This window comes from Halichoerus grypus, chromosome 11, assembly GCF_964656455.1.
Source record: "Halichoerus grypus chromosome 11, mHalGry1.hap1.1, whole genome shotgun sequence".
Taxonomy (NCBI): domain Eukaryota; kingdom Metazoa; phylum Chordata; class Mammalia; order Carnivora; family Phocidae; genus Halichoerus; species Halichoerus grypus.
Window position 1 is genome coordinate 44,724,237 of NC_135722.1, and position 13,576 is coordinate 44,737,812.

Consider the following 13,576-nt stretch of genomic DNA (forward strand, 5'->3'; position numbering starts at 1 on the left):
AGTTTTCGCCTTTGTCGTTTGACGATAATCATATTTGGGATTAAGAACATGGACCTGAGTCAGGGTGTCTGGGTTTGCATCCCCATCCTACCCACTTCCAGCCCTGGGACACTGAGCAAATGCCTCCACCTCTCTGTGCTCGGAGTGCCTAATATATGGAATGGGGCTAATACTACACTGTACCTGGAGTAGCATCATAGTTGTGGAGAGTACAGCATGAGAAATATATGAAGTGGATTTGGAACAGAACCTGGCATGTGGTAAGCACTAAATAAATAAACATTAGCTATAAATGTCATTGTTTGCAGGGTGGTAGTGAGATTTCAATTAGATGGGTATCCAGAATAATGTACAGTACTTCATGTGTGCTTAATACACCATTGCTGGATGAATGAGTGAAGAATGGGATGAGTAGCTCTCAAGCACAGAGCACAGTGCCCATTCTATATTAAGTAGGGGGAAGCACCCACCAGCTGGGCATTAGCACCAGTGTGCTGGGCTGACCTGAACTGTCGCCAGCTGATCGTGCATACCCTTCCTCAACGCTGCATGCCCATCTCTCGGGGTCCGTGGCATCAGGTTAATAGCTTGAAATCAGCTCTTGCAGTGGTATTTATACCACAGACATGGGCAAATGTTATAAATCGAGTTTGGGTTCGTTGTTGTAGAGACAGAAAGAGAGAAAGGAAGGGAGGGAGGGAGAGAGAGAGAGAAAGAGTAGCGTTGATTTGCACCTAACACATCCTTGACTGGCTGGGGGACCATTTTTACACCTGCCACTGCTGTCTTCAAAAACCAGTTCTGACGATGTGATTACAGCATACAGGATCTTTGGGAAAATAAGTCCTTTTGAAGCAGATAAGAAGGTATTAGTGGATGTTGAGAGCCTGGCTTTGGAGACCCCACAAAGTGAGGAGTGCATAGATTTTGTGGGGTTGGTCGCCACTAATGCCTGGCTCTGACATGAAAGAATAGAGCCAGAAACAGATGGCTGGGTGTTTGGGGTGGTAATTCTGGCTTGCTGTAACTTGCCAAGACTGAATTAGTGCTGGGAGCCTCCCAGAAAGATCATGACACTCTGCCTGGACCCTCCCGTCCTCCTTTAAATGCCATCTATGGGGCTCCCAGGTGGAGCCTTTCCCCAAGTCCTGAGTAAGGAGATCCATTTAAGGCCATTGCAAATCTACTTCAGTATCAATTGACTTTAAAGAATGCAGCGATTAAAGGAGCGGTTGGGAAGTACAGCTGGTAAGTATATCGGACAGAAGAAGAAAACTTGTTGCAAGCATTTGTTAACTGCCCAGGATTTGAAGCCTTGTCCAAAGTGATCTTAAAGAGAGAGGAATGCACAAAGCAAGGCTGCCCTGGGTGTATCCTGGGATCATGGCTGTCTCAGCCAGCTCACCATCATTCATCAGTGGGCCTGAGCCCACAGTCCCCTCCAGATTCTTCAAGGGGGTGGGGGTGGGGTGGCATCTATATTTATTCATTTTTTAGCTCTTTGGGTAAGTGGATGATCAGGCAGGTTTGACAACTGTTGCATCCTAATGAATAATCTCTCTTTTAAAATGTGTTGACATATCATTTGTGTTTCGATGGCCCTAAATGGCTTTAGAGGAGAGTCGGTTAATCTTCTGATCTGAGGAAGACCAGCTACTGTTCACTCTTGGAAGAATAAACAGAAATGTGCTGTGCTTTTAATCTTTAAATTAGCACCATTGGAGACTAGCAATTAGTAGCATTTCTCAGTGGGGGATGTTCACACTCCCCTCCCAGCACTGGAGACCTCTGATCTAAGCTGGGTTTGGGGGACAGCACTGAGTTAGGGAGGTGGGCAGGGCCGGCTCACGTGAAACTGTGGGGCTGGGCAGAAGGGACAAAAGACAGTGGGCATAGGGCAGCTAAGGAACTACAGGGATCGTCCAAAACAGCAGATCTAAAGACGGCCACACACAGAGAATTGAAAACCGACTGGAAAATGAAGGGTGTGTCACTGAGAGCAGCAAGACGGAGCCCCGGGGGGTTTGGAAGAATGAAGAGGGAATTATCTGGGCAGGTGGGGTGTGGGGAGCCTTTTTCAGACGGAGTCTGATGTCTCCTGCCAAGGGCTAGAGCCACACCTATTACAGGGGAGGCTCCTTTTCCCGCCTGTTACAAAACCGATGCTCCTTTATTTCAGTTGTTAACAGGCTTGGCTACCCATCAGAATCTCCCCGGGAGCTTGTGTGAAATTCAGTCTCTGGCCCCGGATCTACCTAATCAGACTCTGTGGAGGGCAATCCCCGGAGCCCGTGTTTCAACCATGCAGATTCTCATGTGGACCAGTTTTTATCCTAGAGAGGCAGCATGGAGATTACTGAGTGTGAACTCTGGGTCCAGCCCAGTTGGATTTAAATCCTGACTTCACCGTTTACTCCCAGGGTCACATTGTGCCTTAATTTCCTTGTCTTCAAAATACGATATTAATAGTAACTACATCATAGGGTTGTCAAAAGACTTCAATGAGATGTTATGTGCAAAGCATAAATGCCTGGTACATCATCATCATTATTATTACTATTATTATTATTTCCTTTATGAAACAGTAGCCAGTTAATGCAGAGATAGAGGGGTAGAGGAACTTCAGTCATCCTACACATAGACATACACATCGTATACATCCGTCAAGGGTTAAAAATTCACATGCTGGTGGGGACCCTAGTGTCCTGGAGAACGGATGACTTCTTAGTTTGGGTTCCCGCAGAAGCAGACCCTGAGACACGAGTTGAGGCCAAGTCATCTGTGGTGTAGATGAGCCCTGGAAGCAGTGATGAGGAAGTGGGCAGGCCGTTCTGCAAAGATGTCTTTGGAGCTGCCCTCTAAAGAGCGAAGCTCCATCCGGCATCAATTTCCTGATCCTTTCTTTTCCTTTCTGTGAGAGATAGAGAATATCTCATTAGGTGTTTAAATCAGATTAACAGCCATTAGTACCAGACTTCTCCTGCTCAGCCTGCATTTTGTTTCTTTTGGGATGACCCTGTGAAGCTAATTGCTTTTTATGGGAGCAGCACGGGGGCAGATACGGGGAGGAAAGAAAGGGCTCTGTTTGACCAGGCTGGTCCAATTCCGCGTTTTGACTTGGCTCCTACGTCTGAAGGAGGGAAAGCAGGCAAGCAGCCTGCACTCTGGGCTCAGAGGGGAGGTACCACATGGGGAGGGTGGGGAGTGGCCTGTGACCTCCTAAGAGGGGCATGGTGTTTGATGAGCTCGGCTCCCAGGAGAGCTGATTCACAGAGGTCGTTCAGATGTCAGCAGAGTAGGGATTTGTGGACAGTAGGAGGGCTGGAGGAAGCAACACAAGCGGGATGACACCTGGCCCCAGGCAGGGTGCAAATTGTATTTCTCCCTCAACACTGGCTATTGACAACTCCACCATTGATTCTAAATCTGGCAAAGTCACAGAGAGCAGACTCCCTACCTCTTCTCTCCCCAACACATTAAAACAGACATGAAATACAGCTTTCCCCTTCTTTCCACAGTTATGTTCCTGCCCTGCTCCACCAAGACACTTTATTAAAAGTTATTTATAGAGGGACGCCTGGGTGGCTCAGTCGGTTAAGCATCTGCCTTCAGCTCAGGTCATGATCCCGGGGTCCTGGGACCAAGTCCCACATCGGGCTCCCTGCTCGGCAGGGAGCCTTCTTCTCCCTCTGCCTGCCACTCGCCCTGCTTGTGTTCCCTCTCTCGCTCTCTCTGACAAATAAATAAAATCTTTTTTAAGAAAGTTATTTATAGATATTTCAAGAAGTAGTTAAAGGTAGCTTACAGAGGGGGAAAAAAGTAAAAGAATGCAGCTTGGAGACAAGAAGTTGAATATCAAATCTTTAGCAAAGGTAGAGAGGCAAAAATGCTAAACCCTGTGATGAGTCATTAGATTTTTCTCTGAGCTTCCTGGCAGCCTTGGCAAAAAGGTCAATATGAGGGGTTATGGATTTGTCTTTATGTATAAAGAAAACCACAAGTTCTTCATATGTTTTTTTGAGCTGAGTTCTGAGAGGTATTTATCATATATACATTATAGATAATATGTAATAGGCAGTATCTTGGACCACAGTTTCCTAGCAAACGCAGAATGCCTCTGAGATAGTTCTTTCATGTTTTGGCAACTGATAAAAATTGAAGGAAAACATGAAAACCTAATTAGGTAAAGGTACTTTGCAAAGACTATGAGCCAATATTATCTGCAGTATTTCAGGACTTTTTCAAATTTTGATAGCAGCTTTTGGATCAGAGCTAAGGGAATGCTGTCTTCTAATCAGTAGCCAATGTCCAGGATGCGGCAGGCTGAGAACAGAATTTTTCTCTAGCTGGTCCACCAGAAACCTTTATTCTAGTTCTTTTAACAGAGCTCGAGGTACAAAGGTGCAAGCAGCTCCTATGAGAAGCAAAGACTTTTCTTCTCTTGCTGCCACCTTCTCAGTGGTTCTTCTGTGTCTGTCTGGCCCTTCACATTTCCTGTGCATCAGGAGTTCACAATCTTACTATAACCTCAGCACCATACCAGAATAATAGAGCCTGTTTTGTTAGCCTTTGTGTATAACAAACCAGCCCAGAAGTTAGTGGCTTAAAACAGCAACCATTTATTGGCTCACAATTCTGCAATAAGGCAGCTCATGTCTGTACTAAAGGGTGTCAGCTGGGCTCCCTCTGCGTTTACAGTCAGCTGAAGGATCCAAGATGGCCTCACTCACATGTCTGGGCCTCAGTGGGGTGGCCTAAATTAATGGAGACTCCCTGGGCCTCTCAAGCTCAAGGAGGCTGGTCTTCCTTACTTAGGGCAGCAAGACAATGAAAGCAGAAGCTGCAAGGCCTCCTAAGGCCTAGGCCTGCCACCAGCTTGGGTCCTTCCTGCTGCATCCTGTTGCCCTATGGTCAGTCCGGATTCAGTGTGTGGAGCAACTACACAAGGATGCGAATTCAGGGAGGCAGGATTCTTGGAGGATCATTGGGTGGCAGTCATCCACAGCCCCGTGCCACCAATAAACTCAACAACAGTGGTCCTGTAGGCAGTGGTTCTCACCCAAGGGGTGGAAAGAGAGAGAAGAGGACAAGTATGTCCCCCTTGCGGGTGAGGAAAGGTATCCTTTGGTATTAGCCCACTTCTTATTCCAAGTTCCCAGACTCATGCCACCCTCAAAAGTTGAAATACTAGGCTTTTTGAGTTCTATTTAAAATTTTCTAAAAGGACAGATGAGAGGTGGACCTTTGAAGAGATGGAACAGGAAATGTTTTAAGAGGCCTCCTGGCAGCCATGCTTGAAGACATTGTAAGCATGGGGCACATTGAGTTAGGCCACTGCATGGCCGACCTCGTGACACCTGCAGACAGCAGTACCTCCAGGCCTCCCCAGTCGGCTGTGTGTTCAGAGATCATGAGGTCATGTTCACAGCTGCTAAAGTGAGATACGTGGTGTGTTAACGGCAGCCTAAAAGTCACCTGAATTTTCATCAGGCTGGAACGAGAAAGCCTGACAGGCCTCATTGGCCCTAACTCTGGGAAAAGGGTCACGCTGTGTACAAGGATGATTCGAATGATAATCGAGGCCATATGCTGATCACTTTTGCAGAAGCCAGAAAGCTGGAGGGCTAGATCACAAAGCCATTGGACAACAGAATCAGGGACAAGACATTCTGACTTCAGAGAGATGGTTAAATCTTTAAAAAGATTGAATGAAAGAGGACTAAACATAAGAGCCTATGTTTTGGCTCAGAGCATGCTTATGCACACACACACACACACACACACAAGCATGCACCAACACATGCATGCAGCCATGAAGAAAAGGGATGAAGGAGCCTGGCTTAGCAGCACCGCGTGAAAAGGACCTGTAGCTGTCTTTCCAGGAAGCTCAATTTGAGTCAAAAGCAGGCCAAATTAATGTGACCTTCATCTATATGAATGGGTGCATAGATTCTAGAATAAGGGAAGTGATTCGTTCATTCTATTCTGTATAGCCCAATTTACTCCATAAGTATTAGGCCAATTTCTAGGTGCATAATTTAAAAGTGTTAAAGAAAAGCACATACTTTGAGGGAAGTTCAGCATGATAAAAGAACCTGAACTCACAGATGTGAGGAAATATACAGAGGAACTAAAGACATTTGACCTAGAGAAATCCCAGCAAGGACTTAAGGATGGTCTTTCACTCTAAGTGGTTGTCATGTGGAAGAGGAATTTGATCTGCCCCCTTTGGCCCCAAAATAAATCTTGGATAAGTGAGTGGAGGTGGAAGGATGCTGGCATTTGGAACATCTAATCGTTGGAGTGGCCCACTAAGGAATGGGCTGTAGTGTTTCTGGTCACTGCAGGGGCTGGATGATCACTCATCAAGCTAGCCAGAGGGGATTCAAACCTTAGATGGGTAATCAGTGCAAAACAAAAGTTAAAATCCTGTCCAACTAACTCTGAGGTCTTGGCATTTGTAGGGATTTGCCCAAGATCACAGAGCAAGTTGGTAGCTGCCTAGGACCCAAGTTTCCTGCCTCCCTTTCAGCATTTCTGCCCTGGATGCCCAGTTCCCTCACCAAGGTGATGAGAACTCAAGCAGGGATGCCTAGGGACCATATCCTTCCCATCCATCCAGACCGATTTGTTTGACCAGCATCGTGTGGAAGAAGATTTGAAATCAATGTCTGTGGGAGGACATACCAGTTCTGGCAGTGGCCACCATGCCTGACGGTCTTCCCTGGGCACGAGGTCCCTGCACATGCTCGTATCTCCTGCTTGGCTGCCATGGCCTTGCTGCTTGCAGACTTCTAACCTAGAGACAGGGCAGAGCAGGAGGAGGTGGTCCTGAACCAGAGCACAGGAAGAAGGCTTTGCAGCTCCTTCTTCTCTTAAAACTCCCAGTGTGATGGAAATTGACGAAGCGGGGAAAGGAGCATTCTTTTTTTGAGCATCTACAACGTGCTATGCATTTTTCACAAATGTTAATCCCATTTAATCCTCATAACAACTATATTAGTTTCCTAGAGCTGCCATGATGAAGTACCACAAATTGGGTGGCTTAGAACAATAGAAATTTATTGTCTGACCATTCTGGAGTCCAAAATCAAGTCCAAATCAAGCAGGGCCATGCCCCCATCTGAAGGTGATAGAGAGGGATCTGTTCCAGGCCTCCTAACTTCTGGTACCTTCAGATCTTCCTTGGCTTATAGGTGGTCATCTTCTCTTTCTGTTTCCCTACTTGTCTTCCTTCTTTGCATCTGTGTCTGTGTCCGAAGTTCCTCCATTTTTACGAATACTTGTCATATTGGATTAGGACGTAAGGATCTTAACTCAGTTAAATCTACAAAGATCCTATTTCCAAATAAGGTCATCTTCTAAGGTACTAGGGTTAGACTTCAGCATATCTTTTTGCAGGGACACAATTCAACCCCTAACAATCCACCCTGTGGCTCCCCAAAATTCATGTCCTTACCACATGGGAAATACATTCACCACATCCAGACATCCACCTAGATATCAACAACTAGTTCAGTAACAGGCCCAGGATCATAGCACTAATACATGGAAAGCAGCCTTAAAAGGCTGTTTTGCTGACTCCAAACACCATCCTCTTTCTAGTACACAGGGCTGCTGCCATGGGGCACGCCCACTGTTGCCCGGCACTGTGCCTGCTACCTCATACCCTTTTCTGGCAGGGTCCCGGACTGGGCACCAAGGGACACGGAGCTCCTGCCGTCCTCTGATAGGGACGAGGCTCAGCCCAAGTGGGTCTGCTCCAGGGCCTGGGCTTGGGCAGGCTGAGAAGGTGGAGGAGGGCACATGAAGGGGCAGTCCTGGAGAACACAGGCAGAGGGTGGAAACTGAGTCCTGGGGAGGTACAGTGGTTGCACGTAGGAGAATGCAGCCCACTCCGGTCATCCTGGGGAAAGGGGTGGCATAGGCAGTTGCCTGAACTGCTGTGGAAAACCCAGTGAATGTTGCGGCTCTGCTATCACCAGCTGAGAGGCGAGCCCACAGGAGCCATCCACATTTATGAAGAAGCAGGGGAATCAGATGCTTAGCCAGGTGACAGCAGGCAACAAACCAATACCAACTGCTCACGTGGCGTAATGCCTGGTCATCCGCTTCCTGGAAAGATGGAGATCCAGGCAGGACTGGGTCCCAGGCTGTAATCTTCACAGATGGAAGCTTTCTTTGGGCATTAGAGGAGCTCCAATGGAGGGCACTGGGGAAGAAAGAGGCCACTGAGCTGATGAGAAGAATATGGCTTTTGAAGTCATTAGACCCGGCTTGAAACCAGCCTGTGCCACTCACACACTGCATGGCATTGGACAAATTGAGAAGCCCTTCTGAGGCCCATTTTCCCATGGGCTGGTTGTAAGGATTAAATAGACAGGATGTGTAAAGCACGTGGCCCTGTGCGAGTTGCTGAGCTCAATACAAACTGTTTCCCTTCAAAGCTGAGTGGTGCTGGCCATCCTGGGGAAGATTAAGGAGACCTGGAGAGGGAAATGGACCCTCCAGCCTCTCTCTGGGGGAGTCAGTTCACCCTAAGAGGGTGAATATCTTAATCACACCTTCCCCCATTATGCTAACGATGCATTTCCTCCCTCCCAGAGGAGCTGAAGGAGAAGCTGACAGAGTATGTGGACAAGGTGAATGGCCAGAAGCCGGGCTTCATCAAAGTCGTGCGCCACAGCAAGCAGGAAGGCCTCATCCGCTCCCGAGTCAGCGGCTGGAGGGTGGCCACCGCCCCCGTAGTGGCCCTCTTCGATGCCCATGTGGAGTTCAATGTGGGCTGGTAAGTGCCCATCAGGAGAGGAAGATGAGTCCCAGTGTGGTCCAGGGCTGTAGCTCAAAGGAGTGCAAAGCATGCTGGGACCTCAGTCATAGTGGGGAAAGGAGAGAATTCTGGGAACAGCTGAGATCTGGATGTGTGACTGATGTAGGCAACAGGGCTGGCCCTTCGAGGCGGGGGAGAGTTGGGGGTCAACAAGTCAAAGCACAGTGTCTAAAGGTTATGGTGACATAGGGTGTGACTCTGGCTAGTGTCTGCCTCTAGGAGGCGGGATCTGGGAGAAGGTAAATGCCAAGGGCAAAGCTGAGAGGACCAGCCCAGCTAAGGACAGGGCTGCAACTGCCCAGCAAGGGACAACTGGACCAGACTTGAGGCAGGAGCCCAACCCCACAGACAGGATCAAGGCCCAGGGGTCAGAGGGGGAGAAGGTAGCTTGATGTTATCACAGGTGGGACCCCCCCCAAAATGCCAGGCCAGACATAACATGGATCTCAGATTGTCCCTACTGGTGAAACTGGGTCTTACAAAACCTTCCTTTCCCTGGCCAGGGCTGCTCAGCTGCCACGTGGGGCAAGAGAAAAGGTATATGGCCTTAGTGGCTGCAGCCAAGCAGGGATGGGGCACCTGATACCCATATCCCTGCAGGGCCGGCTGGTGCACTGTGGCCGGCCCACTGTGTGTGGCTTTGCAAAGAGCCGGGGTGAGGAGGGCCCTTAAGTAGGAAGGAGCAGCCAGGCATGCACACTACATGGCTCGATTTGGGCATGCTTTTACATAACAGGCTCAAATTAAGGCTGCAATGAAGCTGTTTTTTATAGTTGAAGTCCCTGCTTGCCATTTGTGACTATTTAAAAAGCATTTTCATTGGATTTATGGCCAGAAGAGGAGAGGGACACTTACTATTTCAAGCTGATTTGAATAAACAATTATGAAACAAATGCATTATTAATAAGAAGCTCATCATTCCTGTCGGCAAACACTTCACTTGCCTGGTGCCCATGGGGCCTCCTGGCTGCTTGGAAAGCGCTACTCCCCACCACTCCTCGGGCAGTGGAGAACACGTGGGATGGGGTGGCTCGTCTGGAGGACTGAAGCAGCATTGAGTAATTGGTGGAAATAAGTTTGTTCTCACTTCCATGCCTCTGCCATCCTCCTCTGCCTTTTCCTCCTGGTTGATACACTGAATTTTAGCAAAATCAAAGCCCAGGTTGAAAGCTTCCTATAGAACCTCAGATCTCTTTCTTTCTTCTTTCTTAGGTCTTGATTTTTTTTTTTTTTTTTTTTTTTAGTGGAAAAAAGGAAAGCGAACAGACACAAGGATCTAAGGCAGTAAGAATCTCTCAGTCAGCCCAGGACATGCTGCAAGAGTGGCCAGGCCTCTTGCCAAGCCAGAAGTATGGGGGGGGCGGTGAGGTGGAGGTTAAACAGGTATCCTTCCCAGGAGGCAGAGCAACCCGCTGGAGCAAATAGCCAGGTAGTTTTTTTGCCTTTTTCTGCAGGGGAAGGAGCTTTAGGAGTCTCCAGTCTAGTATTTATCCACCCTGGAAGCAGTCACCCTTTTCTCCCTCCTTCTTGCTCAGGGCTGAACCTGTGCTCACCCGCATAAAGGAGAACCGGAAACGGATCATCTCACCATCCTTTGACAACATCAAATATGACAACTTTGAGATAGAAGAGTACCCACTGGCCGCCCAGGGCTTTGACTGGGAGCTGTGGTGCCGCTACCTAAACCCCCCCAAGGCCTGGTGGAAGCTGGAGAACTCCACCGCCCCAATCAGGTAAAGCATCCTTACCTGTAGGTCTCTCCGTCTTATCTTCCATGCAAGGGCTCCCCTCCCAGCTCAACCCTTATTCCCCAAACTCCAGCCCCATTGTGGGATGATGGGGTGGGGGTTGGAAAGGAATTACAAATGACCTTCAGTCACCACTCACAGGCCCTGATGATCCCTTTCAATAGAACCATGGCACCCAGAATCCATTCAGAGGCTCAAACTTACTCATTTCAACACATCACTATGGGACACCTGCTGAGAGCCAACGGCTGTGCTGGGTGCTGGGGATCCAGAGTGATTAAGACTCAGTTCCTGCCCCCAAAAGCCTGCAGTCTAGTGAGGACAGACAAAATAATTAGAATAATAAATGATTGCTGGAGGAAACGGCACAGAAAGTGGGAAGAATCTTTTTTGGAGACTTTGCACTTGTTTTTAAGTGCATATAGTAGATGGCAAGGTTGGGCAGGAACACTCATAGCTGAAGAGATAGAGTGAGTTCATGGACACAGAGGAAGTATAAAGGGACCTTTGTGAGGAGGAGTATGAGGACACAGCCCCATGCAATGAGGCTGGAGGGGCAGAGAGGCAAGATCAGACCCCACAGCAGCTTCTATGCCTTGCTGCTATTTGAGTTTATCCTGTAGGATTCAGTTAAAAGTGGCTTCAAACTGCATTTCAAGGATCCCAAGCTCTTTCTGCCTTCACTGCTGCCTTCCCAGACCCCAGATGACTCCCTTGTGCAGCCTCTGTTCTCTGGGTCGGGACTTCTGAAACAGCCACACCACCAGCCCTTATTTCTGTCTGGTTAGTCACAGATCGGGTGCCTTTATGCTCTCTGCAGAGTCCTGCCCATTAAATACACAGATGGCACCAGAGGTGGCCCAGGGGACAATTCTTGGAATGAAAGAGGAGATTAGAAACTGATGTTGCTTTGTATTACCTGAGGGAGAAAGATTATGAAAAATCTAATTGAAAGTGGGCGATTATTATCTGAGATCACATCTTTCCTTGCCAGAAGAAAAAACTGTATTCACATTTAAAACAGGATGGAAGAGAACTATCTAGCTTTCCCGCAGTTATCTCTGTTACCCACCTGTTAGCCCCTGCCACGATTTTGTGTTGTTAAATATTTGTTCGGGTATTGCTGTGTGAAAGGGCCTTTTACACGCATGGTCTCATTTGCTCCTCATTATAACCTTGTGACAGCTCATTGTGTCATCCCTGTTTTACAAGATGAGGAAAACCCGCAAGACGGAGGAAGGAGAATGGCCCTGCCAAAGGCTGTGGGCAGTGGAGCCAGGATCCAAACCTAGGTCAGCTAGATTCCACATCTAGTTGTCATCCCATAGACACCCACTGTTGAACTCAGAACTGGCATGGCTGCATTCTGCCGTTCAGCATGCTGAATGATCCTGGAAGGAGGTATGCTGTCATGCAGGGAACATTCTTGCAGAAGACTGCACTGATATTCGCTGCTTTGTTCTGCTCATCTTGAAATGTGTTGGCCTAGTCATAGTAAACCTGCATTCTAGGCCCTTGACAGAGAGTATCGTCTCAGCGCAAAGTTTTCATCACCTAATTCTTGTCAAAAACTTGCCCGAGAGAAATTATATTCATGGAAGTTTTTTGGGAAGAACATTATTGATTTTATTCCTAGATGAAGATAACCCCACAGAAAGCTGTGGGTTATAAAAACATACCTTGCCCACTTTGGCTCCTGTTTCCTTGGAGCTGTACGTCAGTGCTGTGCCCCATGATGTAAGCTATAAAAAGAGTCCAGAGATACCTTCTATTGCTTTCTAAAGTGACGTCTTCGAGAGGGTTGTTCACTATGTCCCAAAGTGACCTCTAAGAAGACTGACATGAGAAATTTCTTTCAAACTGACGGCTAGTCAAAGAAAATCTTGTTAGCCCCAAGGAATGAGTATGAAATTTTCACATGGGAACTATAAATCTTATTTCTAAGACATGTTTGTTCATTTTCACCTTGGCTACCAGGAAGCTTAGCATCAATTTTGTGGGTCTCCTTTAAGAACTGTGAAGGAGGACCTAATGCTGTGTTCTAACTGGCCCCCAATTTGTTGTGAACTTTTGGTCTTTTCAGACATTTATGTATTTTGTTTTTCAATGTATTGTACATTTTTTGTAAGCTATCTCTAATCTTTTTGGGAACGAGGTAAGGTATAAGCCAATAACACGTTCAGGCTGACTGGGTCCACTTCATACCCTAGCTGATTAATAAGTAATAGACTGTCTGAAGTGGCCTATGCTCATTGCACAGTAACTGTTTTAGATTCTGATGTTTCCCTGAGTGGGTTTGGCCAAATGGGGGAAGACCCCTTCCTGCATGTCTTGGAACACGATGTTGAAATATTCAACATTTCAAGAATGTCAAGGAGAGGGTTGAGACTTCACTCTGCCCACTCTGCCGGGCTGATGTTTTTAAATCACCATGCATCTAAAGAGGGGATTCTCTGGGCTTCTTCAATGTGCAAGTGCATCTTTTTAAATGATTTTTCAAGTAACCATCATGCCCCAGAGGTTTTCAAGGTTTTACATTATTTAATTTAATCTGTGTGAGGTTATAGTTGATTCTGTGTCATAGATATGGAATCAGAGGCTCCGAGAAGCTAGGGAACTTTTCTCAGTGACACACAGCCAAGCAGGGACTTTACTCATAGCATGCAACTCCAAGGACAGGATCAAGCATCCTCCACTAGAGCAGGAACTCAGCCTACTTTCGGAGTAGTGGATTGAAGTAGATTGATTGCCCTGGCTGCCCGCGGTCTATGAAATGTGAGCCCATCCAGAATAAAATGCTGTGATTTGAAAGGAGGAGGGGCAGGGACCCCAAGGCTCCAGTCTCTGCCTGAGCAGCCTCCTGTACCGGCATTGTCCAAAGCAATGGCCTGCAGAAGAGCTGTTTCTCCACCTTGATGAGTTTCCAATTTCAAAGATGGGTCCATTTGCATGTGACTGACAGTTTTCTCATAGCTGAGATTTCATCATTTCTCTTTTT

At 47.4% G+C, this 13,576-nt stretch overlaps 1 protein-coding gene across 2 annotated transcripts in view; it reads left to right on the top strand.

Annotated features, from left to right (window-relative positions):
- The window catches only part of GALNT18 (polypeptide N-acetylgalactosaminyltransferase 18), a 348,769-nt gene that overhangs the window by 241,675 nt on the left and 93,518 nt on the right, over window positions 1-13,576 (top strand). For both annotated transcript variants that reach the window (XM_036087930.2, XM_036087929.2), the window contains exons 4-5: window positions 8,605-8,788; window positions 10,366-10,563. In XM_036087930.2, the coding sequence (XP_035943823.2) occupies window positions 8,605-8,788; window positions 10,366-10,563 (382 nt within the window). The remainder of the gene's footprint in view (window positions 1-8,604; window positions 8,789-10,365; window positions 10,564-13,576) is intronic.